Raw genomic sequence first — 26,623 nt, forward strand, 5'->3', positions numbered from 1 at the left:
CTCCGGCAGGTGAGAGCCGGGCCGGGGCTGTAGCGGCCGCTTGGTCCCGGTTTGGGGCAGGGCCGGGCCGGGCCGGGCCGCTCCTGTAGGCCTGCGAGTCGCACCGCAGTCCCTTCAGAGCCCGCGGCCTCTCCCTGGCCGTTTCTAAGGGCCCGGCTGCGCGGTGCGGGCTCGGAGTTGGTGGCGGGCGGGCTGCCTACCACAGGGCTGGGGAGGCACCGTGCAGCCGTGCCTAGGAGGAGGTGGGGTTCGGGGGAGGACTGGGAGCCCGCTCGATGACAGAGGGAGGGAACGCTGGGAGCTGCGTTCACGTCGTGACCCCAGAACCTGTTCTGCACCGTGCCAGTTGTGGTTGACGGTGTGCCCGTGTGTCCTTTGTATCCTGCTTGTTTTCAAGTCACTGTCAAAACGTGGAGAGAGTGTGGTGTTGTCTGACAAACGTGTGTTGCACCTGATGCTGTGTATGAGCTACAGGTAGTTCTGGTGTTGTTTGGGTTATGTGTCTATGATTCCGTTACTACCTCAAATTGGCTCACAGCCTTTCTTCTTGCATTCTCTGACCTTGGTGCAGTGTCTGTGTCTGATGTGTTATTTCTGTGATTGGTGTTACTGCTAACAAGGGTCCATCAGTGGCTTTATCCCTGTACTGATGCACGGAGGGATATGCACTCCGAGCAACTCCAAACTAAGCAGTTGTCCGATTCACTCATGTATCTGTTTATATGTGTGTGCATAAATAGCTGGAATGTGAGGTATTGATTAGTACAGAGGAGCATTAGATGGGAAGAATGGGATGTTGAGGTGTCATGTTGATCATAGGGTTCTTTCTGTTTTGGTAGAGGTTCAGACCATCATAGGAACCTATGCCCTAACTGATCTGGATTGAGCGTGGCCTGACCTAAAGCAGGCAGCAAGTAAGCTACTTGCAGTTTTCACTCTGCATCTCTAGTGTCATGTAACTCTGAGGTATCACTAGCTCTTCTAAGTGGAGCAGAAGTGGAATTGCAAGAACATAAAGAGGAAACTATGTTATGGTTGCAGCAGAAATCCCTTACTCGGTTCTTAATTCTAGAGAAACAGAACTAAGTGGTGTTGACAAGGGTTAGTGGTGATATTCATAGTTAGAAATTCAAAGTAAGAAAATATTATGACTGTATTGTTTTCCTTCTGTCCTTGTGTTTTTTGTAGTTTCAGAAACTTTTATTCCTCTAGATGCAGAACCAGTAATAAGACAGTAAGAACAGTAAGCTTTACTTGAGCAGAGGGTGTCTTGCTTTCATCTTACTGGCAATTTATTTATTAATAGAAAAATGTAAGTGAAGAAGCCAGTGCATCCAGCTCGGGAAAGCAAGTATAATTGTTGAAAATCCTGTAGCGTACATTTCTGAGACAGTAGGAGTCGTTAATTAAGTAATGTAACTGCAGTAAAAATAAACTCCTTTTTCAGAACTGCTTTATTGCTGATAACATTTAGTTCATACTTGCGCTTAGTCTGTAAGTGCACTCATATCACTGCTAATTATAATTGGTTATGTGTTTTGAAGGATGCTTAGAGTGCTGTTGGGACTTCCTCGTGTTGTTAACTTTTCCCAGCAGAAGGAACGATATGTTAACATCTCTGGTCTTGTGCCATTCTTGGTTGCTCTGTGTGGTTGCTGGAGTTCCAAAGCACGTGTTGAGCCTGTGTCTTGGGCTTGTTACTGCCGCCCAGTCTCTTTCAAGGCAAACAATGCCCATCTTTCAGTGCTGTCTGTTATGGGGACAACTTCCGTCAGCGGGAGGGAGGTGATGTAAATTTCTGTTTGCTTTGGGCAGGCTCATTACCTTACTTGGAACTAGATTTTTTGCTTCTTGCAAAACACGTTTTTCATTTCTTGTGATTTTTGAAGCAAATGTTTAAAATTTAAACCTGAGTTTCATTAGTGCAGTCTTGGACTCCGGTGGGTGGTGGGTGTGAGTACCGTGGCTTTGAGCTCTGTGCTCTGTGAGTGTTTGCAAGCCTCTATCACCGTTTGGCTCCTGTTACTGTGGGGTCGAGGTGAGTGGTTCAGTGACGCTTGGCTGCGAATGAAACCTTGCACAAAGAAAGTGATAAACTGACAAAATCGTACAGTGCTCTGACAGAGGGCGACAGAAGGGCTCCGTGCATTCTCAATTGCTCCAGCTATTTCAGTGACTGGTTGGTCTTATATGGCCGGAAAGAACCCAAAGATTTGAATATGTATTAACTATAGGTCAGAGAAAAGGAAGCGTGGAAAGATTGGATGACTGTGCTTTGCATCTTCTAGCTGCTGGGGGCAGGTCTGGCACGTTTCATGTCTCAGTCATCTGAACAGTTGTTTCTGCCTTAGCAGTGAGATAGCAGATAGTTCTTAGCTACTATGAGTATGATGGCAAAAGATGACTTGCTATGTTGTGTTTCTGTTGCGTTTGGGAAAGTAGTGCTATCTAAATTGGGGTGGGGAGCATAGCACTGCTTTTTAAGTTATTTAACTAATTTTTGAATCTTTCAACATGTTTGTGTATTTACACAGTATCTCTGCATGGATTTCTGAGAAGATTTGTACGTTTAGGTTACGTTATGAGTTCTTGAGATTATCAAGAAGACTTTTCTTGCCGCATGCTGTATTTTATAGTCTTAACTAGCTAGCTCTGCTGTATGGCTTTTCATACTAGCAATTTTATTTTTTTCTTAATTGATTTGAAAGGAGTATTAGTAGGTAGGAGGGAAATCCAGCCTCGTATAACGATAGCCCTGGGTGAATTGCAGCCTTTCTGGAGGAGTTCTCTTATTTAACCTACTTGTTTTTACAAAGCCAACTAGGAGGTTATCCAGTGTAATAGGAGCTAGGTGGTTCAGTTTCTCAGCCTCTGTGTCCTCATTTTAGTTCCCTTGTCACACAGGATGCTTACTTTGTAAATAATTTGTTGTTATTAGTATGTTTTATACCTTGGAAAACTGAAATAGGGTGTGAATAGTGATCATTCTCAGATTTTTTTTTATCTGGTGCATGACTAAATCTGCACAGAGTGGTGCAAAGCTCACTAAACTTCAGTCGGTTGACTATCGTGAGAACTGACAGTCTATTTAATTTTTAATGACAGGTTGTTTCCTCCTTGCCAAGCACCAAGTGAGTTGTGGTATCACCTGTCTTTATTAGCCTTGTGAAATCAAATTTAGGTCACATACCTAAAATAAGTAAGAAAAGTGTATGCCTTTCATAATCATTCTACTCACAGAGTTGGTTTCTTGTGTATTTGTTCAGTGTTGCTGAATGTCTTCCTATCTGTAGGTGAGGTGTTTCTTTAAAACAAGATGATACAATTGAAAGATGTCTCTTCCTGATTAGTGAGCTGTTCAGTCTGTTATGTCTAGATACCAGTGATTTAGGATCAGTGTAAGCTCACACAGTGTTGATTATGCTTCACATCTTAGCAAAATCTTACACAACTTTGTGCTTTGTAATGGTAGGATGCAATTGGTGTATTGTTGCAGGTGAAAGTAAATATCAGCTGAAGAACTTAGTTTGACTTGCTGGGTTTTAGGTTGCAAGCTCGGTGTTACGGGTAGAGAATATGTCTTAGACTGTGGGAGCTTATGCTGGATAGACCGTAGCCATTGCCTTAGTTTGACTTGTGTGATCTAAAGACCCAACTCTCCTCAAATTGGGAAGCTTCTTTTTCGCTTTTGCAGAGCTTGCAAAAGAAATTTATTCTGCAAATTTGCTTGTTTCTTGAAGGTTCAGTATGCAGCTCTTTTCATATCAATTAATGCATACCAACCCTATTTTATTTTCAGGTATGTCAGAACACAGGCAAGATTCCACATCACTTGATGAAATTCATCCAGCTGGAGAAGAAGTCCAGTCTGACTCTGAGGTGACTGAGCAATAGCTGTATTAGTGTTAAATCAGCCCATCCCAGCATTGGTTTTGGGCTGCCAGGAAGGTTGATTCACGTGGCACAGATAAGTTATTGAGGGGACGTAAGTTTGTGAGTTCTCTTGAGTGGGGGGAGGGGGGTTGATTTTGAGATGCTGAAGGACAATCCAGTTAAGTGATGAGAAAGGATTACTTCATGCAGTAGCCTGTCACTGTGCTGCAGGGTTTGCTTCCCAAGCTGGATAGATTTAGGTAGCACGGAGCCTAAAATGTTAATTGCAGCAGAAAGGAAGGGTTAGTACTGCAAGGTAGCAGTTCTTGTGCAACGTTGCTATAACAAGGCTTTGTTTGCTGCTGGAGTGGTGCAGCTGGGTTTCTTTGGTTTTCTTTTTCTTGGGATCAGCTACTGTTTGCATTCTTCGTTGTGAAGAAATTGTTGAAGTTCCCAGTTGTCAATCATACCGTTTGGAAAGCTGTCTCACAAAAGTAGAGAGTACGTTTTTCCTTGTCTGCCCTAGCGTGTAAATAGAAAATAATCATTTCTTTCATTTATTCATCAGTACAAATGCAGGAATGTCACTAGATTTACTTCAGACTCTCCATGCATACCGTTGGTTTTCTGAAGATGCTGTTGGATTATATACTTAGCTTAAATGAGTTATTAGCCACACTTGCCAAAGGGACACTTAGTTCAGTAACGTTACTCACTGGTTTAACAGGAATACTATTTTGAGTTAATGGTTTTGTTTTCTCACGCATTGGTAAACTTATTGTGACTGAGGTTGCAGGAAGCTGCTTTCACAAGGGAAATAGTTGCTGGTCTTAGCAATGGCCTACACTTAGAGCCTGCGTTTTGAGATACCATTCTGTAAGTGTTCATCTGGAGCAGCAGAAAGCAGTTCTTCAGATTCTCTATGCTTTCTTATTCTGTAATTACCTCCTCTTTTTTGTAGCTAGGAGTGTTAGAACTGTATAGCCAGTACTCCAAAATCTCATCAGTTTTGGAGAACTGGTTGGAGTGGAAAAATTCTTCATCCCCTTTCTGGGCGTAGTTCACCTTCTTTTAACCTATATTGTTTCAACAGTGTTGTTTGCTGAACAAATATGTGTTCTTGCCTGGAGAAAAAGTAGGGGACTAAGGAAAGCTGATGTCAGAGTGAAGAATTAGGGGTAATGGGTAGAAAAAAGGGAGTCATCAGAACCTCCCTATCAGTCTAGTGAGGGAAATATTAGTTACGTTCCACCCTGTGACTGTAGTCAATTCATCTGAGGTATTATCAAGTGATGGTATGGTCACCTTTTGCCTCTGTGTTACTATTAGTGCATTGAGCGTAAAATACTGTTACTGATGATGTACTAGTCTATATGTTTTTGGTGATCAGAGCTGGGCCACTTGTTTCAGCAAGTGCCATGCTTTCGTATGTGTTCACGTTAAGGTTAGTAGAATCAAAGTTGGGTTAAGTGTGCAATTAACTGTTCCCCTTGCTGCTGGTGATTGTTCAAGAGCAGGTTCCTACATATGGTGTTTTGTTCCTCACTCTTTGAGAACTTGGTTCATCTCTTCTGTATCACAGTGAATGGTGATGAGTGTTTGCCCATTGATTCAGGTGTGTTCCAGCAGTTGATAGAGGTCGTCACGTTGCAGTAATTTTCGCACCTATGTGAGATTCATTCTGATGTCAGTGGGCAATGAACTTGATGTATAAATGTAATAGCAATATGATGTAACTGGAACTGGTGAAGTCACGTCCTGTAGTTTTAGTAAAGTTATTAACATTCACTCAAATGTTTGTGTCTGGAGCAATGTTGTCTACCAATATAACATCACAGAAGCTTTTCATTCAAACAAACATCCTTTTTCAAAAGTGCTGTTTTGAAGTTGCATCAGGATGTGTTTCAAAATAACAGGTAACTTGTTCATGGCCAAGACTAATGTATTGTGCTTTGATGGTATTACTCGTAATAAATGTTGTCTGTTTATTCTGAGAATCTTTTCTGGGTCTTACCCAGGCTCGTTATTGGAATGAAGCACTTCTGCTCTTCATAAAACAGCAACATCTTGTTACTATCTTTGGCTCTGGAATTGCATTGTTGCTTTTAAGTTTCTTGTTTCTGCTTTTCAGTGTAGATTTACTGCTGTTGGCTGAGTTGTATGCCAACGATTTGGTCAGAAGGTGGCACTATATTATGAGAAAAGAAAAAGAAAGTCTAACAACGTAAAAGCTTAGAACCATCACTTTTAATTTTTAATAAACAAGTAAATTAATTGCTTTTTTTTTTTACTTATTCTTGATAATCATTAGCCAGTACAATTTTGTTTATCCAAGCTTGCCTTTGTTTTAGCTGGAGCAGCATTAACTACACCAAGAGTCAAGTGTATGTGTGGAGAAGTCAGGTTTGTGACCCTCCCCTTTCCCAATACATCCCAGTGTTTTTTATTTCTTGTATCTTGAAGCTTTGTGTTTCTTCTGAGATATGCTAGCATAGTAGCGTGATTTGGGTTTGTGCTGAGATGTATGTATGCAGGCCTGGTATATCAGAATATTAGCAAAAGGCAAATAAGTCAGCTGTTACAAGACCTACACATCAAATACTTTAATATAGGTCACTCAATGTATCCCAGAACCAATGCTAATCTGTTTCTTCTGGTATAATAGGAAGGTGCAATGGCTCAAGAGTCTCCCAAAAATTCAGCAGCTGAAATTCCTGTGACAAGCAATGGGCAGCTGGAAGATTCTCTTGAGCACAGCTTTAATAGGGTAAGAACTATTTTTCATGTCTAATGAGGTACTGTTACCGGAAATTTTGAAGTTAGAATGCCATGTGTAGTGTACTTAATGAGATTTTCTGAAGTTTTTTTTCATTTTGGGTTGTTAAATTTGTCAGTCTTGTTGTCGAGAAGCAAGCTTATTCTTCATCACTCCCAAATTTTACAGTAAGATTCACTGTAGTCTGTGGTTGACTGCAGTTGGGTCTGGCTAAAATTGTTTGAGTACTTGACTATACTTAGTTGATTCTTTGAAAGTAATTAAGCTGCAATTTTAAATGTGTTTAATATGTATGTGTGTGTGACGTACATGCAGTGTTTGTTTATTATATGGTACGTGGTGACAAAAAAAGGAAAAATGTTAACGTGATAGTTTTTATCTGTTTGATTATATCTCTTGATATAAGGATTTTGTTTTCCTCTTATATTGAGAGAAATAGTGTTTCGTGGTATTTTTAATTTACTTGTGCTTTTAATTTTTATTTAGTTATAAACAAAATACACAGGAAAAAAGTGAAATAACTGTTAAAATAGGCATATGCCTAATTTTGGCTGTTGTCTTGTTTTAACGTTAGTAGAAAACCTCCTTTGAGGCCTATTAATTAATTTAAAATGTATTTTCTGGGGGAATAAAATTCCCACTGCCTTCTATTGTGTATTAATGGTATATATCTATATGTAATAGCAGTCTTTTTCTGAATGTGTTATTTGGTACTCTGAAAGGCTAAGTCAGGAGTATGCACTTGTACGTTGCACTTGTACTTTCAAGTCCTAAGGGTATCAATTTGTTATCCTGACAGTTTTATTAAAACAGGAGAAGAAGCACTTTAAAGTACCAAAGTCCTGTGAATGCAGGCAACCAAGACCTAGAATAAGTTTTATAACCAAGTCTCAGATTGTCCAAGGCAAACTACTTCTAAGGGGGTTTAAGTTAGGATGCAACACATCTGAAAGTAGAGATGATCACTTTCTGATGCGAAGCTCTAAATAGGGGAGAAGTAATTTTTCTGTACTTATTGTTATTAGGTAAGTACTACATTTTTGTCATCTTTGTAGCATGTTAAAGTTTTACTTCATAACGATCTGTATGCGCCATCTTTTTCTTATCCTTACTGTATTTTACTGCTTGTTCTTCTTTTGTTTCACTACCCACTAGAGGGTGCTGTACTACAACTCAGGGAACTGCATTTGTTTTTTTTTTTTAAGTTGGAGATCTGGATAATTAACTCATCCTCGTACTTGCTATTTGTCAATACACAGATTTGGAGGCTATCTGAGCTCTAACAGTTCCATGCTGACTTGCAATGCAGAGTTAATTCTAAGGCAAATATTGAACACAGCTAGCTTGAAATTTTTATTCTATTCTATTGAAATAGTGATAAGAGGGCACAAAAAGTAATTCCTGAAGTTTAAGAAATCACGTTTAACTGGAGTATACTTTATGATCATGTCTTTTGAGACCAAGTGAGTACTAAATTTTGATTAGAATATGTCTACGTCTAGGTGGGACAGCTGAAATAGGCTTTGAAGTGTTAGTAGATATTGGTTCACTTGGTAATAGAGAATTAGATGGACTATTTTTAAGGTTCTCAACTTAGATGCTGATATTGCTTGGCTGCTGTCAAAGCTATCTGTCCTTTAACTAATAATTGCTTCTTAGGAGTAGTGCGTTCCATGATTTTTTAGTAATTACAGTAAATGAAAATTGTGCTCTTGTTGTCTTGGCCAGAGCACTTGTTGTTTCCAAATGTAATTACTGTTTTTTGTGGAAAATTGAGGTATTGGAGAAGTTTTTGTCTACGGCCCCATAGTGAAGTTGAGCTATATTCTTGCAGGCGTATTATGCGTTTTTGTGGCTTGGAGTTAAATCTGTGTTGCAACTTCCACTAAACTCTAAAATGCATCAGGTATAGAGTTGAGTCGAAAGAAATATTTATACACTGTGCGGTTTTGATTGTGTTTTCTGGTGTCATTTTCTGTTTTTTTATTTACACATTTTTTTTCATACTGGAATCAGTGAAGATGAATTTTTTAAACTGTCTTGTGCAAGTTAACACCTGCATCTCTGACCTAAACCCAGAATACACGATAAATAGGGCAACTTATAAACAAAAAAAAGAAAACAATCTTCTTGAAATTAGTATCTTTATCTGTTTACTGATCTCTTTAGTCTCAAATTCTAATATGAAGCTTCCATTCATCTTTGTCTTTATTATATTTAATGCTTAATGCTACGCTTTCTTTTTTTTTTTTTTGAAGCCAATATTTTCAGTTTTTATTTTTGGTTCGTCTTAATCTAAGTTAATATTCTGCACCGTAGAACTTCAGAGTCAAATTTTCAGGTGCTTTTTCCTATTAACGTGCAGAAGGGACAGACGAGGAACTTGTTTTTAAGGAGGTCAATTAAGAATGAGGCAAAATGCCATTATCACCAAGTCGCACTATTCAGGCAGTGCACAGTAATTGGGGAATAAAGCTATTTTTGTTTTTTGATTTCTGACTGTTATGGTCAGTGAGATGTACAGCAGTACACTGTACAATTCAGATATAAATAAGAAGTAACTTATTTTGTATTTCTATTTGCTCTTCCACTGCCACTTGGCTGCAAATACTTGACTAGCTTGGATTGTATGCTTTTTTGGCAGATTGAGTAAAGATGTAGTTATACGCTGTGCTTTTCAGGATTCTGTGGTCATAAAGATTTATTTCATGCTCACAGCCTTTCTAGTAATACCGTCAGACCTCATCTGTAAGCCACTCGAGCTTGACATTTTTGACTCAGTGCGGTATTTGTTTGTACTGAAGCATGACAAATATTTCATTTTGCAAGACAACGTAGTACGAAGGTATTTGTTTTGAAGTGGCAAGGAGAGTAGCTCGTTCTTTGGAAGAAAAATGTGAGTAGCTGTACAGAATGTAAGACAGAACTGATTCCCGTAGTGACGTGGCAGTGTTAGTTCAATTCTTGTGCAATTATGTTGAAGTACTATTTGATGCATCTTTGGTAAATGGTAGCTTCTGTACGTTTAAGAGAATCTGAAGAATATTTACAAGGTAACGAGTGTTTGCTTAACTGTAAAATCTGATTCAGAAATATGCTACTGTGTATGCTGTCTTCCTTGTAATAGTAAGAGATGCCGAAGGAATTCTGGCAAGTTCTGTCCTGCCTCTATGGTAAATGGAATTTTTTTTCCCTAACTAATGAAGCCTGATACTTCAGACATCATTGGATAAAATAGCTAATGTCATTTCATAACAGGAAGGCTCAATCTGATGCTTTTCAGTTCTCTTAAGCTCTACAGAAGCTTAGTTAAGCTTTAAACTATTGATGTTCAGAAGAGTTTGCTGATGTTGGGATGTTATTTAGTCTATGTTAATAACCGAGAACTTCAGTGATTACTAACTAAGCATGTTTTTCTTGCTGTGTTGTATATGAAAACTCAAAAAAAAAAAAAAAAAAAAACCAACCAAAAACACCTTGTTGGTTTATATTTTTCACTGGTTTAATTCATTTATCCCTGACTTCTAGAACAAAGTTTTCTTCCCATGGAATCTTAATTGCAATTAGAATAGTAGTGGCTTTATTATTGCTGAGAGGATAAGGAGTGAGAAGGTATATTATTCTTTGCTGAATCACATGCCGTGTGACATGGAAGCTGCATATTAATAATTTAAAAAGCCCTTTTCATTTGGTCTGCCTATGAAGGTAACAAGTAGCTTATAACTTCTTGAACGTTTCAACTATTGTATGGGATCTGTGTCGAATTCTGAAGTCTGCATCTCTGAAATTCTCCTTTCGATAGTTTTTGTCGTTTTCTGTGCTGCAGATCTCTTCTTCCATCTTTTTTCTCACTCATAGGGTGACAAAACATTGTTAAATATGTATATAATACTACTGATTTACTTTAGGAAGAAAAATTGAACTTAATTATGAGTCTTGGATCTGTTATATTTGAAGTACAAAATAAACTTGGGATCTGGTGAACCTGACTGCAAATATTCAGTGTCTTGTTCTGCAATTTTATTAGGTTTCCTGGTTATGCTAATAGGTAAGGTCAGTTCATTCTGTCTTTTCCCAATCAACACTCCCCAAACCTCCTCTCTTATGTTCCACTTTAAATATCACAGTTACTGTTTCTTAGGATGTGTTGACTGGTGTGTCCAGATCATAATTTGTGCAATTACATGTTAATTCACACTGGTTTTGAAACTCAGTTCTGCATGTCAGTATAGAAGGCTGCTTTTGAAATGAAACCAGTTCAGTCTGCCTGTTTGTTGACAAGTGGTCTGCTTTATAGAGTCTTAAAAAACAGTAATTATGAATGTGAACGATGAGAGTAGAAGTGAAATAAATATAAAAGCAGGTTGTAATATGACATTAGGTAAGCCTAGGTGATTGTGGCAGGAAAAACTTTCCTCCTGCATCAGGAGAAATTGGTGTGTTGGAAACCACAAGTAATGTCTGTGTTTTCTGCTTCTTTCAAGTAGAATAAAGCATTAAGCATAAAAATAAATGGGAGGAGAGCTGTAATTTCTATTGATGTGAGAATCAAGGGGATTCTTAGAAGATAGAGGTTGAATGATGCAGTGAGGCAAGGGGTAGAGGAAAATGAGAGACACGGAGCCCTGCTTGCACATCCTCTAGAAAAATAAGTTAAAGTTCAGAGCTGTGTATCTTACTAGATGGATGTTCTGTCTATTCAGTGAAGACTACGTTAATCTTTAACACATCAAACTGAGGTTTACAGTATGACACATCACAAATTTTTCCCAAAGCTAACTTGCAAGTTTTATGGAAAATATCATCAATCACTTACAAAATAAATAAGCGTATGATTGTTTCCAGTTCTAGTTGCTCAACTTTGAGTGGGCTCCTCAAATTGACAAGTAATGTGTTGGTCTTTTTAAAATTGCTTTATTGAAAGTAATAAAGGCACCTGAAACTATGAATTTTGAAAGCATTGTTAGTAATAAGCCAACAACGATACTTCATTTTCTGTTAATAATGACTGATATAACTGTGAAATCAATTGTATTGTTGCTGTAAGATTTCGACCTGCTGGAGAAACAATACTGTTTTGATATTTTTTTCCCTCCTCATTTTAGGTTTGAATGGAGAGTATGGATGGGAAATAATTTTTTTTGTTAGTAAGTCTTGTAGCTCAGCCATTATTTCCTTCCTTCCGTGCATTCTGTGTGACTTCTTTGCTGTGTCTACCGTATCAAAAGAACTGATACATCACAAGTTCATACTAGCTGAACTGTATAATGAGCTAAAGAATATCGCTGCTGGAGAGACTTAAATAAAGCTACTCTTATTATAATAGCTTAATATGGTGATTTGAACTAAAAGTGGAGTTTTAACCAGAGGTTAATATAGTTTAAATGCTCTATAATACATAGGTTTGTACGTACTCAACTAGATCATGCTTTTGCTCCTTTGAGCTGTTACCATGCTAAATAGCTGAGATTGGCACAGGTAATTCAACCTCTCGACTTCTTGGGAATATTCTTAGTTATAGTTTTTATACCTTTAATTGTGGGTTACAGTTGAAATACTAGATGATAATTGCATGAACAAATGCAAGGCTTCATTCATCGTTCTCAATTGTATAAGAATTAAATCCTAACTTTCTTTGGTGATGGTAATAGATTACAGACTTAGATTTTTGAAGTGTATCAGTGAATCTTGAATTCTCGTAGCATTATTAAGAAGAGCGTGGGAAATAGGAAATTCAAAAGCAGATTTTATGATCGTCAGAGTGTTCCTACTAGCTAAAGAGCAATAGTTAGTCAAAATGTGTTTGCCTTGCTGAAGGAGAATCTGACTTCACTTCCCATGTTGTAAAAGCAAATGTTGATGGGAATAAGAAAGCTATTTGTATGGTTTTCTTCTTACTGTTCCAAAATATCCATAAGCACTGTCACATCTTCTCTTGAATGTGGAATCAGCACAGGTCATCTTCTCCTTACTCTGTGGTATTTCTAAATTATCCTTGAAATGATAATTGCTTCATCAGAAGCAGATGTTTGGGTGGCCTTTTTGTGTATGTGCTTATAAAGAGGTACAGTCCGTTGCGAGAATCATGTGCTAAACTGAAACTGGCATGCAGAAACATGTCTCTGCTGAACCAAGTTAGCTTGCATGTTTGTAAACAACCAAGAGGCAGTCAATTGGTAATCACTGATGACAATAAGATTGCATAAGCATCTTTCTTCAGCAAGGTGTATTTCAGCTGGTTGGTATAGGTATTAAAAGCGGGCGTGAATGCAGTTCTTCACACTGAACTTCATCTTTTTTCACAGTTAAAGGAAAGATATATGAACGCAAACATTTGTTCAAAGGTATATTTACGTAGGTGTATACATGCATATAACAAGAACTGCCTGATATACCCACCGTTGTGTATCTTAATATATTTTCATGAACTAAATATCCTTCTCCAATATTAAAAAAATGGATGTTTTGTAGTATTCTGTATGATTTATTTAACTGTAGTTCATTCAGACTGTGTTTAGCTTCAAATTAAGATGGAATAGCATATATAAAAGCACTATGGTTGCTTAAGCTTAGATGTAAACGTCTGTATTTACAAAACAGATATTCTGCATTTTATCTTGAAATATGGATGATAGCTCGGATTCCTATGTTGAACATGCTTAAGCAGGTTAGCTGTCTACATTTGTTTGGCTTCAGATTTAAATATTTTGTTAACTATACATATACTAGGATGCCCTTGGGGGAAGGGGGAAAAGAGTTTGATGCTGTGTTTTGTTTTCTTAAATCCATGCTTCTTCCTTTCTGCCATTTGCTTTTCTGCTTTTTTGTGGCTCCTACTGACTTGCTCCCTTTTGAGTTAAATGGACTGTGACTTTCAGCTGAACTAGGTTGAATCAAAGCTTTCCATCATACCAACTATATGTGTTTAAATTGAGGTACCGGTGTTAAGTGAGCTACAAAGACTAAAAGTATGTATCACATGTTGAGATTTGGTTTATCTGTGAGATCAGGTTCTGTGTGGCTACTACATGTTTTTCATTGCGTGTATTCTTTCCCATTTTTGTTTTGGTATAATTCTTCAGATAAAAGATTATGCTGCATTTGTCTATTAAATAGCCAGTTGTGTGAATATAGCTATAGGAACTGGTTACTCCAATTGCAGTAACCTCCTTGGTTTCCCATATCAACATTTCTACTGTATTAGAGCTCACGCTTGTAGCTTTTACTTTTTACCACCCTCTAGGAGTTTGTCTTAAACAGAAGACAAATCAATCTGTAGAGACGTGATCCAAAGCCACTTCTTGACATTCTGAGCCTCTAGGCAGTATCATTCTTAGGCAATAGCTTATATCTTGTTTGTGGACTCTGACTGCAGTGTTATATGAAACGTGCATTGGATTTTAAAGATAGTACTTTATATGGAATCTTCTAATAACAAACATGGTGAATAGTTACTGCACATATCCAGACAGTGGCTTTTTTTTTTTTTAGAGCTGTGTATGGTTTTTGTCTATATATTTCACTGTTGCATTCTGAAGTATTGTGGTATTCCGTTATTGGTATGTTCCTGTTTATTTTTCTTTTCTTGCAGGGGGGATGTAAAAGTATATCAAACTCTAGAAAACGACAGTTTTCTGTTTTAGTGCTTAGTTGTTTTTTTTAATAAGTGTGTTTTGCCCTTTTTCATTTGTTTCTATCGAAGCTTTTCATTTGTTTTACTGTGAAGTATTAGTAGTTTTACATTGCTTTGAATGTCTGTACATTAATTTTTTTAAGCACATGTATGTTCCATAACAGTAGTAGTGTCAAGTTTAAACTTGAGATAGAACATGGCCAGTGCTCAGAGGGCTGCAGTGAGTGGAGCTGCCTCTGGTGAATGGTCAGCAGTGGTGTTTCAGAGCTGCTTTGAACACCCTCAATAGCAATATGCTTTACCTTTTTGTTAGCTCTCAAGTGCCCTGAAGGCAGTTGGATTTGATGTCTCAAGGTCTCTTCCAGCTGGATTGATCTACTGTCTCTTTTGTACGCTCTTCATTTCTACCTTAATACAGATGTAATTATCACAACTTTAAACAAGGGAATTTCACGCTGTTTAAAATTGATTAATTTTTATAAGCAAAGAGAAGTAAGCAGCAAGGAACGTTTTTGATACAGTGCTCAGAAGGAAATTGTTAAAGATGTTCTTCCTGAATGTTACTGCCATGTCAAAGTTTGGAGAGATTGTATGTGCTGCTTATAGAAATAAAGCAATCTGTGGTGTTTCAAGACAGTTCTTGCCTAGAGCAAAGTGGCTTGTATCTTTGATAGCTGTTTTCGTACTTTTGATCAAAAAACGTTGTCTGCCCTTAGTCTTAGATCTTTTGGTGCCCTTTTGGTTTAATGTAAGGCATCATTAAACTGATGTGGCTATCTGGACCACAAACAGCATTTCAGACCACTTTACATGATGGGTATCATGTAAAATAAACAAGTAGGCCATGCTTTTGGTAACTCCTGCTCAAAAGGATGCATTCAATTTTGATATAACAGCTTTGCATTTTTTATACGTTTTTTTTTCTTCTTGCAAACCTAAGAAAGAAAATGCACAGAGTTAAGAAACAAGTATATTTATAATAAATACTCATCTATGTGTAGTATTTTTTATTCAAGCTTGGTTTTGCGTCACAGCAGAGTGCTGTGGTGTTGGCTAGAGGCAGACACGTCTGAGAACTGCTAAAGTTAAGTTGTAGTTCCTTGTAGTTGCTTTTATGTTTGTTATGTTTTTCTTTATTTTTTTTTTTTAACATTAGCTTTCCATTCTATTCAAATATTCCTAAGGACATGAAACGTTCCTTACCAGCTGGACTTGGGCTCTCTGAAACCAAAATAACGTCTCATGGCTTTGACAGCACCAAAGAGGGAGTTGTTGAGGCAGGACCATTTCCAGGGAAAGGTAACTTACCTTTTAATTTCTTTCTCATCTTATAAACTTAAGGTATATTTAATATGCTCTGAAATAACATTCTGTAGATGCTGTGAGCGTTTTTATATAGATGTATAGGCTGAGGTGTGTGTTTGTGACAGCCTTATTTGTCTTTGTTAGCTGGGGTGTTAAAATGCAACTACTGCCCTCGTGTTAACTGTCTGGGGACTAAAAACGACATGTTAAATTGGCCTGCACCTGTAAGAAGGGAAGTGGTTTCCTTGATCACCTTGAAACTGTATCAAAGTGAGCACTTGAACAATTTTGCTACTTTGAAAGTCTGTTTAAATGTCTAGATTACAAGTGTTGTACCAGTTTGAAACATAACTTTCTTTGATACACTGTTCGCTTACCTGAAGCAAATGAATTAGTGAAATTCTCTGTTCCCGAGTAGTTTTCTCTTCTTTAATGTCATAGTGCTTATAATTTTATGTATTGTCAGGAACATAACTCGGGTCTCTCCTACCAAGTGCTACATAATTAAAATATCATCTCCTATTTTTTTCAACACAGATTCACAGTTGTTTAGAGTAGGAGAATTTTAGTTAATATTTAACTGTACAGGACTTAACGTGTTATAATGAATATATAGCTGGTGTTAAACAGTATGGAAAAAAATGATAAATAAACAAGTATTGTCAGTGTTTGCCATCTGTCTAAAAACAGGAGTGCAATGACAGAGTATGTGAAAGTGATATTTTAATGAATTATGTAGCTTAGTCAGTTTCTGAATTTGAAAGGTTTGAAATGATCTCAAAGGAGCAGCTGTGCAAATAAGTCTCTTTGTAGTCATAGATTTAATTTGCATTTTGCTTCATTTCCTGTTTGGTAAAATGTGCTTAGGAAAACAGTGATTTACATGCTGTACTTTACATATACTACAAGGTAAATGCTGTGGTTTCTTCCAGACCAAAATAAGCAAAATGCCTAGCTTAAAACTCTGCAAATGGCAAGCCATTATTCTGGCCTTTCTGTATTCTATTTGCAGTATAACTCTTGCATGTGCTTAGTCTATTAGACTATAAGGAAAACAATTTCTAAGATGTGTTTCAAGCTACTCACATACATTTGACATCCAAATATAAGTACGCAAATAATGAGCCTTGAACATTTAATTTGTGATGATACAAATATCACTGTTTTCCCTCACTGTTTTCAGATTATTCCTGATGTTCTATTCTTATCAGACAGTGATATATAGTAGAAGCTTAGCCAGTCTATAAAAGTAGAGACAAAAATGATAGCCCTGCTTTTAAGTGTTCTTTTTACAGTGTAAGTGTCTTTATTAAAGCTTCATTTTTGTAGGCAAGTAAGCAGTAATGTGGGAAGGGCTTCGAGGACCCAAGAGGTGCTGATTGGTGAAGCATGGATAGGGCTGCATTAATAGTGTCAAGTACTAGGGATTTTTTTTTTTTACTGCTTGTCTTTGTTTGCTTGCTGAAGTGTTTCAGTCTTGAAGTTTGTACTAGGATCTCGTAGTCCAGTTTTTGAGCCTGGATGGATCCACTTGCAGTTCTTAAGTGATTTCACACCAGTGAGATCTTTCAATCTTGTTTCTGTGTAATGTTGAAGTGTGTTTGTCACACATAAAAATGTTTTGTTCCTCATGTTGGTAGTGCTGTAGAATGTGTTTAAAAGGCACAAGCTGGTTGTTGGTTTAGTTCCTTCAAGTCACATTTCTGGTGTTAGCGATAGCTAAGTTATAGTGCAAAGTGCTTAAAGTATCTCAGATCTTCTCAGCAGAAGTGATAGAAGCTCCCCTCAGTATGCTGATGACTCATGACTGCATAGGGAAAGCTATCTCATTTTATTTTTTGTTTGAATTCTGTGAGATTGTCACTCTGCATTTACGTGACACAAGACTTGCTAAAATCTTATAAAAGAAAAAACACCCAGAAACCTCAAAGAACTTTGGGAGCACCCAGAGCACAGGTCATTTGAAGGTGTGCTCCTTTTAAAATTAGAACAAGCAAGTATTCTAAAGGTTCTTCTTTTTGGGAGGGAAGTTACTTGCCTTAACACTTAATGGTTCCTATAATCTTTAGGACACGTTATTGCTGAATTTTCTGGGTGTGTTTTAATACAAAACGACAATAACACAGGTTTAGGAGTAGATGTTGCTGGAATCCAGTTGAAATTTGCCTAGATCTTAAAGCCCGCTGTTCCCCTTAATGCTGTATTGTTCAGCATCAGTGTGGAGTGAAATCTACCTACAGCTGAAAACAAGCCTTCATCTGCAGCAGCCATACACAACTTGTCTTGGAGTTTTTTGTTGTTAGTATGTATTTGCTGATGAAGCTGCCAGTTGTGCTTTGATTACTCTTTTTGAAGAAAGAAAAATTGGCATTGAAACTTAGGAAAAGAAAAATTAAATCACAAAAACTTGGTCTGGTTTGCACGAACAGCTGCACCTTTTCAAAAGCATTTGTGCATCTGTGAATGCTTGTGTTTAATGTGTTGCTAAAACAAATATTTCTTTGCTTTGAAAACCTATCTGTGTAAGAGTGCATGTTGCCTCCTAAGGGAAGGTGGTAGATTTTCATGGTTAAATGTGTCCCCTTTCCAGGTTCCTCAGCATCACCCAAATCATCTGTTATATCTGCCAGCAGCGCAGCAGCTAGCAGACTGGCTGGACAAGGTTGTGATTTAATTATTCCCACAGGTATCACAGCACTGAATGGATAACGCCCTTGCCTCTGCTGACACTGTACTAACTCCTCCATGCCTTCAGTCACTTGATTTACTGTTACTTGAAAGCATGATTTCTAGGGGCTTCTGGCGATTCTTATTCCTGGGTTTTAACTATTCACAAAGTAATCTCTGCTTCCCTTTCTATTTGCAACTCTTTGTGCTACAACATTAAAAACAAAGAGGTACTACTAACAAGCAGTAGCTACAGTGTGAATAACTGAGTTTTTAAATTTCGGTTAAAACTGAAACTTCTGGCATTCTTTTGTACAAAATGTTCATATTTTCCAGTAAAACAGAGTATGAGGTGGCGATTAGGAATTTCTAACACCCAAGCTTGGCTTTGCCTTTTGACTCATTTTGTGCCTATGGGCAAATTACTTAACATCTTTGTCTATTTCCTTCTGTGTAAAAGGAGAAAACTCATTCTATTACCTCATAAGGATGTTGAGAGGATTAATTACTTAATGTTTGCACAGCATTTTGAAGACATAAAGGATACAGTAGTGCTTGATGTTGAAGGAGTATCTTGAGGCATCTTTATAGATGTTTTTTCCAGTCACTTATTTACATAAATAACCACCAGGGCTAAGGTGACTCTAAGTAGCCAACAGGATTATTCAAAGCATGTGTGAGCAGCAGTAGTCAAAATTGTTTATGAATAAATTTTAAAAACTACTTTTACATCAATAGAAATTGGCAGGTCTTACTGTTTTGTGTACTAGAAAATTAATTTTCAGAAATGAAATGTAGTATTTGTGATGTCCCATACTAGGTTACACTAAGTGTTGACATTGAATACATGCTCACAGGCACTAAATGTTTTTATTTTATGCTAGCAAATGTTTCTTCATTGGTATGTTGACACTGCTGGTATATGGAATTAACTTTTCCTAAATCAGTGAGCTAAAAAAACTGAAATAAATAACTTCCATGTCCTTAAAGATGGCTATGAGTGTGTTCCAGAAAGGATAACGTTCAGTAGAAAAAAACTCCATTATTTCTTTTACTTATTCTCCGTGACAACAGTTTTTATAAGCTGATAGCTTCTGTTTAGTGCTTTGCAGGGTGTAAACAAACTCAGATTTTCTAAATCCACAAGAATGTTCCACTTTTGGAACGTTGGAAGTACACATGAAGTAATGAACAGGTATCTAAAACTGTTTTAAGGTTGGTCAGTAAACTCTATCCTTTCAAATAAGCTCCCTTCAGCCTACCACCAGGTAAAAGTAATGAGATGGATGTGCTCTGTGTCTGTTTTTAATATAATTCTTGCTTGAATTCATCTTGGAAATTTACTTATCTGTTAATGGTTTTTACTTCCACCTAATGCTCCTTTTGCGTGTGTAGTTGTGCGTATCTTCCATACTTGTGCTTTTAATCCCTTACACAAAACAAAAACCAAAGGCCTTAATTACTTGCTTTGTGTCTAACATAGGGACTAGAGCTCAGCAGAAGAGTGGACCTGTTGTGTTAGCAGATGAAGTAAAGAATCCAGCAATGGAGAAGTTGGAATTGGTAAGAAAGTGGAGCCTAAACACTTACAAGGTATGCAAACTAAAATTTGTATGTGTGTGTGTATGTTCTAGAAATGAGTTTGTAGTTAGATCAGACTACAGCTTTTGAAGAATTGCACTGTGGTATGGAAGGAAGTTGTGTGCTGTTCCAGTGAGCATGAGCAAGAATGTGTATGGAAGGCTTACTGTTCTTTGGAAGCCTGGATTAAGATAGCAATTCAACAAGGAAAAGAACGTTGTGTATCTGATACCCCCTTCAACATAGAGAACATACGGATTTCAATGTGTAATGCTTGTGATTTAAGTTTTCTTGATTGCTGATACAATAGGATTTTAGCTGATGGAAAAGAGTCAGGTGAATCTACACGTTCTAAACTCTTTGATTGCAGTTCTGCTACTTGTTTTATATTGACTCTTTTTTTCTTTGCTTTGTAATTGTTGCTTTCGGTTGATTTGTGTTTTACTTTTGTATGGCACTGGGATTTGATGTAATAATAACAAAAGAATCAAGTGCTTTAAGCATACAGGTTTGCCAGAAGTGACTCTTGTTAAAGTAGCCACGAAGTAAGGAACAGTTTCCGGGGAATGTATTACAATAAGGAGCTAAGAATAGTTTTGAAAAATATTGTGGGTAAAACTCAGATGGCGGAGATCTGGACAGGTAGATGTGTGTGGGAGCTATGTCAAGCCATGAAGAGGTCAAGAGTCTGTTCTAAAATGTTTTTCTTATAAAACAGAAGTCCAAATCCCTCCGATGCCTTGAATCCGTTAAGGACATTCTCCTCAGTGAGAATGCTGGGTCTAGCGAGTGACATAACATTCACTAGAAAGGGCTTATGCTGATTCTAACACAAAGCAGAAGTTTGACCCTTTTTATGTACAAAAAGCATATTGAATTTGGTTAATGACAGTATTTCATTTTGTGGATATACTAGCTTGCCTTGTTTCCCTTGAGAAAGGGGGAATTAGTTGAGACTTACTTTTTACTAACTTTGTTGTAATAGCTAAAATAGCGTTGATCTTCAGTGAATCTGTCACACTGACTAGAAATCTGAAGTCTTCAGAAGGATAGATCATGTCCAGTCATGATTTCTTCCAAATCCATCTTTCTTCTCAGGGACTTAGTATGCGTATGGATTACTTGTTGCGTTAGTTTTCTGTTTCCAGGTGTTCTTACCGATGTCAGCCAGTTCACACACTTACTGCAGGTGTATCACTCCTTGCCTGCTTTGGTAGTTAGATTCAGAAGTCATCTCTCTCTGTGAAGTGGTGATTAAGTATGCCTATATGTGTTTACCTTAGGTGTGTAGACCTTACTATGTTGTTGCTTGTGCATCCCTGTGAATGTGAACAGAAATAAGAGGAGGGTGTAAATTGTGTTTAAGCAACTGCTTCCCAGTGAAAAAATCACAGGAACTTGACACTATTCTTCTGGCCCAGCTTAACTAAGAACTTTCATAGACAACTTAGCTTTTTCCCTTAGCTTATGGCCTAGTAAAACTGGACGGTTGCCTCTGCGGCTACTGGCTCTCTACATTAATAGCTGCCCCTGAGATGCAGTCATTAACAGGTTGAGAGCTTGTTGATTAAAATTAGGGACCTGACCAATCAAAGGCATCTGGTGGTTGGGGTCCACCGCAAGCCGAATGATCAAGGGGAGCTTGTTCACAAGGCTTTCTTAATTCAGATGCGAGAGGCATCATGTTTGCCAGCTTTCATCCTGATGGAGGATTTCAGCCACCCTTATATCTGTTGTGGAAAACATGGTGACCTGCAAGCAGTCCAGGAATCTCCTGTTGTCCACTGATGACAACTTTGTGGTTCAGATATTGGACGGACTTACCGGACAAGTGTTGCTGGACCTGGTTCTCACCAACACAGAAGAAATTGTAAAAGGGGTTAAGATTGGAAGCAGCCTGGGCTGCAGTGGTTATGCCCTGGTTGAGTTCACGATTTCATAGAACATCAGCCTGTCAAAATCGTAGTTTCAGGACTGTGAACTTCAAACTATCTAAGGAATTGGATGAGATTCCCCTGGAAAAATGTCTTTACGGACAGAGAAGCAGAGCTGGTAGCACTTAAAGTATATCCTTCTGAGAGAGAGCACAATTGCTCTCCATCCCCCAGAACAAGAAATCAGACAGAAATTGGGCTTATGCAGCTTGGAGAAGAGAAGGGTCTTAGGACATCTCATTGTGGCCTTCCATTACTTGAAGGGAGCTTATGAACGGAAGGGGGGCTGTTTTTACGTGCTCTGGTAGTGATGATAAGGGGAAATGGCTTAAAACTAAAAGAGATATAGGTTAGATGTTAGGAAGAAATTGTTTACCCAGAGGAGGGTGCTGAGGTGCTTGAACAGGTTCCCAGAAAGGTTGTGGATGCCCTGTCCCTGGAGGTGTTCAAGGCCACGCTGGATGGGATCCTGGGCAGCCTGATCAAGTGGTTGGCAGCCCTGCTCATGGCAGGGGGCAGTGGAATCAGGTGATCTTTGTTTCCTTCCGATTGAAGCCATTCTCTAGTTTTCTCCAATCTTCCCTAGTAGTCATGAGTTAGCCTCGCAAACAGTTTATTTCCCGTGATCTAGTGGCAAGTGTTTTGTAGGTTTTTTTTTTGTTTTTTCCCCCTTACCTAGACTTCTTTGGATGAGAGGAGTTTTTTCAGTTAAACATGAATATGAATGTAAGTTGTGATTCTTCTTTGCCTTCAGTAGCTCTAATAAGTAAGGTTACCTAATTTTTCAGACTACCTCTTAAACTACAAGGAAGAAGATAATGAATCGGGTTTCTAAACCTGTTCTGTAGTGGTCTATTAATGAGATGTGTCCAATAATGTCTCTGTTCATCCTTTAACGTGCCCAGTTTAAACTAACATCCTTTAAATTTATCTCTGCTTGTCTTCTATTTGACAGAATTTATTTTTCTTAATATGCCTTAGATGCCTTCTCAGTTTTTAATGAGTGTAATATTATGCTGGTCTATGGTTGGTTTCTTTTGGGGCGGGGCGCTTCTTTAGAAGAAAGCAAAATGGAATTCATGTGTGAAATGTTCTGCTTGCTAGTGAAGAGAGTATAGCAAATTGTGTTCATTCCGGTCAACTTAGAACCAGGGTAAATGGAAATAGTAGCTAGGTGTATCTTCTCTGTTTCTCTTGTTCAGTGTTCAATTGGAGCTTTAACAATGTAGGCAGAGTAAGTATTTCTGAGGACTGAGGACTTTCTTAATTAAACTGTTGTCTTCTCAGGTATTTTGCTGTAACTTCTGGGGAAAATACTCCACTATGACTTAATTTATCCCCACGCCTTTGCCCCTCCCCCCCATATTTTACCTCTTTAAGTTACATTTTCTCTTGGATTTCCATAGGTATGTGAGAATCAGCTTTTTTTTTTTTTGGGGGGGGGGGTTGGTTTTTTTTGAAAATGCTTTAATTTTATTTTTTGTTAAATACTTCATGACCTTACCAGACTTTTTGCTTAGCTGTATTTTCTAGATTCAGTTGAAAGGCTTGGTATTACTGATGTAGGCAATGATGGTATGATTCATTCTGTCTTTAAAATTTCTAAAAATGTCCTATTTGAACTGTTCTTTCTCGTTAATTGGATAAATCTAGTGAAATAGTCCAGATGCTCTGTCCCTTCTAATCCACAGTTTATCAGTTATGACCATGTTGTTCTGCTAGATCCTTCTTGAGTCTTTCTTTTGTATATTAAATTTAAGAAGTAATGGAAAGTTCTAACAGGTACTTTAAGTCTGTCTGTCTCCTTTGGAATTAAGTACTGGATGAAACCAGATTACAGTACTGGATTTTCAAGCAATATGTTCTGGGAATATGAACTAAGATAAAGTTGATCTTTATTTCTTAGACCAAAATTGAAGACTTACATTGAGGATAAGTTGTAGCCTTGGCTATTAATTAGTTTCATTGTATTTCTGTTTCTAGTGGTCATTATTCATATGTGTAACTTTGTTTTTGTCTTCACACATTAACTTGAAGTTAATCATAGCAATAAATAATCCCTGCTTTACAGAGGGAAGTGCCATGGCTTTGCCACATTTCCGCTTTGTGAGTTACTTTTATGCATCAGTCGAGGGAAGCCCAAATGGTGCGTCTTGGGAGCCGTGCTCTCAAGTTGGTCTCTGGCAGAAGTGTCAGACAACTGGAATGTTGGTAGCTGTGTAAGCTGTCACAACCATTGGCCGGCTGGTTCAGCCTTGTAAGGGCAAGATTTGCTTCTCACTGTATAAAGAAACTGCAAAGATGTGTCTGAAAAGCAACAGCCTGAGGCACGTAGAGTTCTTAACAATCAGCTCTACTTTATAGATGTGTTAATAACTAGAAATGCATTTTTATGTTTTATATATTTTTTTAGTGAAAGTTCTAAGTCAGCTCTAAGGAAAACATGCTGAAGACTGCCCTTCTGTCTATCTTCTGCCCATCCCTTAAAAAAGAGAGAAAAAAAGTTTCGACATTATCAGAGATTTAATGGAAATTCCAAAAAATAACAGGGATCATCTGGAGTAGGATGGTTGGTAGACCAAGTCTAAAAGATCACAGAGCAGAAATTGTTATACAGAAAGTGTAATATTCTCATTAATTGCCTTGGATGTCGTGGGCTTAATAATTGCTTCTTTTAACTTAGTAAGATTCACCAAACCTAAAAAGTGATAAGCATTCTTTTACTTGAGAAGCAATTAGTTACGCTCTTGATTTGCTAACTTGAATATTCATTTTAGTAGGAGTTGAGACTTGTCCAACTGTTCTTGCTGAGTCCTGATGAACTTCTGACGAGGTGTTGTTTTTTTTTCAGTTTGTTGTGCAAACTTATATTGGGAGGGGTGATTGTGAAAGAATTGCGTGTAATTATCTGTCCCTTGAAGCTGAAAATGGGTGTATGCTATGTTGTCTTGGATACATTTGATTCTTTATAATTTAAATTTTTTTTTCCAGTGCACACGTCAGATCATCTCTGAAAAACTGGGTCGTGGCTCAAGAACAGTAGATCTGGAATTGGAAGCTCAGATAGATATATTGAGAGATAACAAAAAAAAATATGAAAATATCTTGAGACTGACACAGACGCTGTCTACACAGCTCTTCCAGATGGTACATACCCAAAGGCAACTTGGAGATGCTTTTGCTGACCTGAGTTTGAAATCATTGGAACTTCATGTAAGACTTTTATAGTGTTTAAAAAAAAAAAAAAAAAAAACCAGCAGAGATGAAGATAAGCCTAATTGACTTGTGCAGGTAGTTAGCAGGCAGTCCTATAAACATTTGTTAACAACATTACATATTCTTTTTGTTAAAAGAATCTGCAATTCATTTCAAACTGTACTATATCATTGGAGTTACCGTAGTTCTTAAGTGTTTCTAAATGTTTGCCTTTAGCTGATGATTGGACTGGGCAAGTGACAACCTTGCTTTGCGTAGAAAATGCATTTTACTATTCCTTTTTTCCTCTAATGAGATGTCAGAGTGTTCTGGAGCATTGCTTCACATCAATTACAGGATGTCTTTGGGGAAATAGGCCTGGCAGTTGGTAGAATAGGGCACATTATTTCACTTAAGCTTGTTTGATGTGAGTAAATGATTTTTCTGTAGTAGAGTCAAGCACTGAGATTTCATCTTGTAGTCTTTTTTTTTTAAACCTTAAGAATGCTGCTAATAGGACTAATTTTTCTTCTTGTTTGTTTTTTTCTGAGTGAAGGAGGTGATCTTCAGGTATCTGCATTTGGGTTGTTCTTAAAAGTTGATAAACTTACGGAGCACTGGCACTTAATTACTGTTCTCAAAACTCTTGTAAAGAAGTAAAAGGTAGATGTTGCATATGAAAAATTAAAGTTGGTTTGCATTTATGTAAATCATTCTGTAATTATGGTGTTCAATCAGTTTGATACTGCTCCTTATCTCTTGGGAAACAAGTATCAAGGGGCCTAGAATGTGGCTGATGGAAAAAAACCAAATTCATTTTGTTGTTATTAAATGTAAAACTTAGATTTATTTTTTTCCTTTATGTGATTGCCTATTCTTGTTGAGTTTTTGGAAAGAAACGGAGTTAGTTTGTATAGAAGAACTTCAACCAAAAGCTAGTTTAAAATAATAATAATAATAATAATAATAATAATAATAATCAGACTCGCTCTGGAGTACAGAATTTTTTAATATTATAGCCTAACAGAAAATCTCAAAGTATGCCACTTCTAGCAGTTAAGAACTGAGGTATCAGTTGACTCTTGACTCAAGTATGGATATGTGGTTTGTGATAAAAGTTAGTGATTGTTATGAAGTGTGTGCTGAAGCAAGCTGGATGTTTCTTCTGAAACCTGGATTAAATCTTTAATTGCGCTCTTGTTTAAAGTCTGCTTTTCCCATCAATAGCTTGTATTTCTAGTGGGAATACAGTTTTTCCAGGTTTTCAGCATCTTTTACTGATCTTGGAGTTTCAGTCGTTTATTTTTCATACAGATTATTGAATGGGGCTGTTTATGAAAATCAAATAAAGGTTTCTGCTGCTGTAATAAAAGTTACTTAACTTTTGCCTCTTGGAGGCTTGCCTGATGTTTGTCTGTTTCCTCTCTGTTTTCCCTTTGTTTAATCTGTACTGTATTGCCATCTGTAGTCTGGCCTGTTCTTGAAAGTTTGGTTTATTGCCTCTGAAACTTGTGCAGGACTGCAAGTAGAGTTTCTGAACAGTTCGATCTTTAATTGGATAAGTAAAAAAATAAAAAACACATAACTTCTTAAAGGTTATGTTTTTTTATGTGTTAACAAAATGAGATCTTGATATGGTATCTACAGGGGTATTACTTT

At 37.5% G+C, this 26,623-nt stretch overlaps 1 protein-coding gene across 5 annotated transcripts in view; it reads left to right on the forward strand.

The window, feature by feature from the left end:
• Positions 1-3,789: 3,789 nt before the first annotated feature.
• ARFIP1 (ADP ribosylation factor interacting protein 1) overlaps positions 3,790-26,623 on the forward strand; it is a 35,077-nt gene continuing 12,243 nt past the window's right edge. For 2 of the 5 annotated variants that reach the window (XR_010622213.1, XM_065736457.1), the window contains exons 1-6: positions 3,790-3,879; positions 6,539-6,640; positions 15,467-15,581; positions 18,178-18,273; positions 19,738-19,847; positions 24,761-24,982. Coding sequence is in view for 4 of the 5 variants with exons in the window: in XM_065736457.1 (XP_065592529.1) it covers positions 3,802-3,879; positions 6,539-6,640; positions 15,467-15,581; positions 18,178-18,273; positions 19,738-19,847; positions 24,761-24,982 (723 nt within the window). In the remaining variant the exon portion in view is untranslated. Of the gene's footprint in view, positions 3,880-6,538; positions 6,641-15,438; positions 15,582-18,177; positions 18,274-19,737; positions 19,848-24,760; positions 24,983-26,623 lie in introns of all 5 variants that reach the window. The other 3 variants (XM_065736458.1, XM_065736460.1, XM_065736459.1) reach the window with 3 other exon arrangements.

Source organism: Cyrtonyx montezumae, unplaced genomic scaffold, assembly GCF_038088225.1.
Source record: "Cyrtonyx montezumae isolate F1298 unplaced genomic scaffold, pur_monq_1.0 scaffold_2, whole genome shotgun sequence".
Classification (NCBI taxonomy): domain Eukaryota; kingdom Metazoa; phylum Chordata; class Aves; order Galliformes; family Odontophoridae; genus Cyrtonyx; species Cyrtonyx montezumae.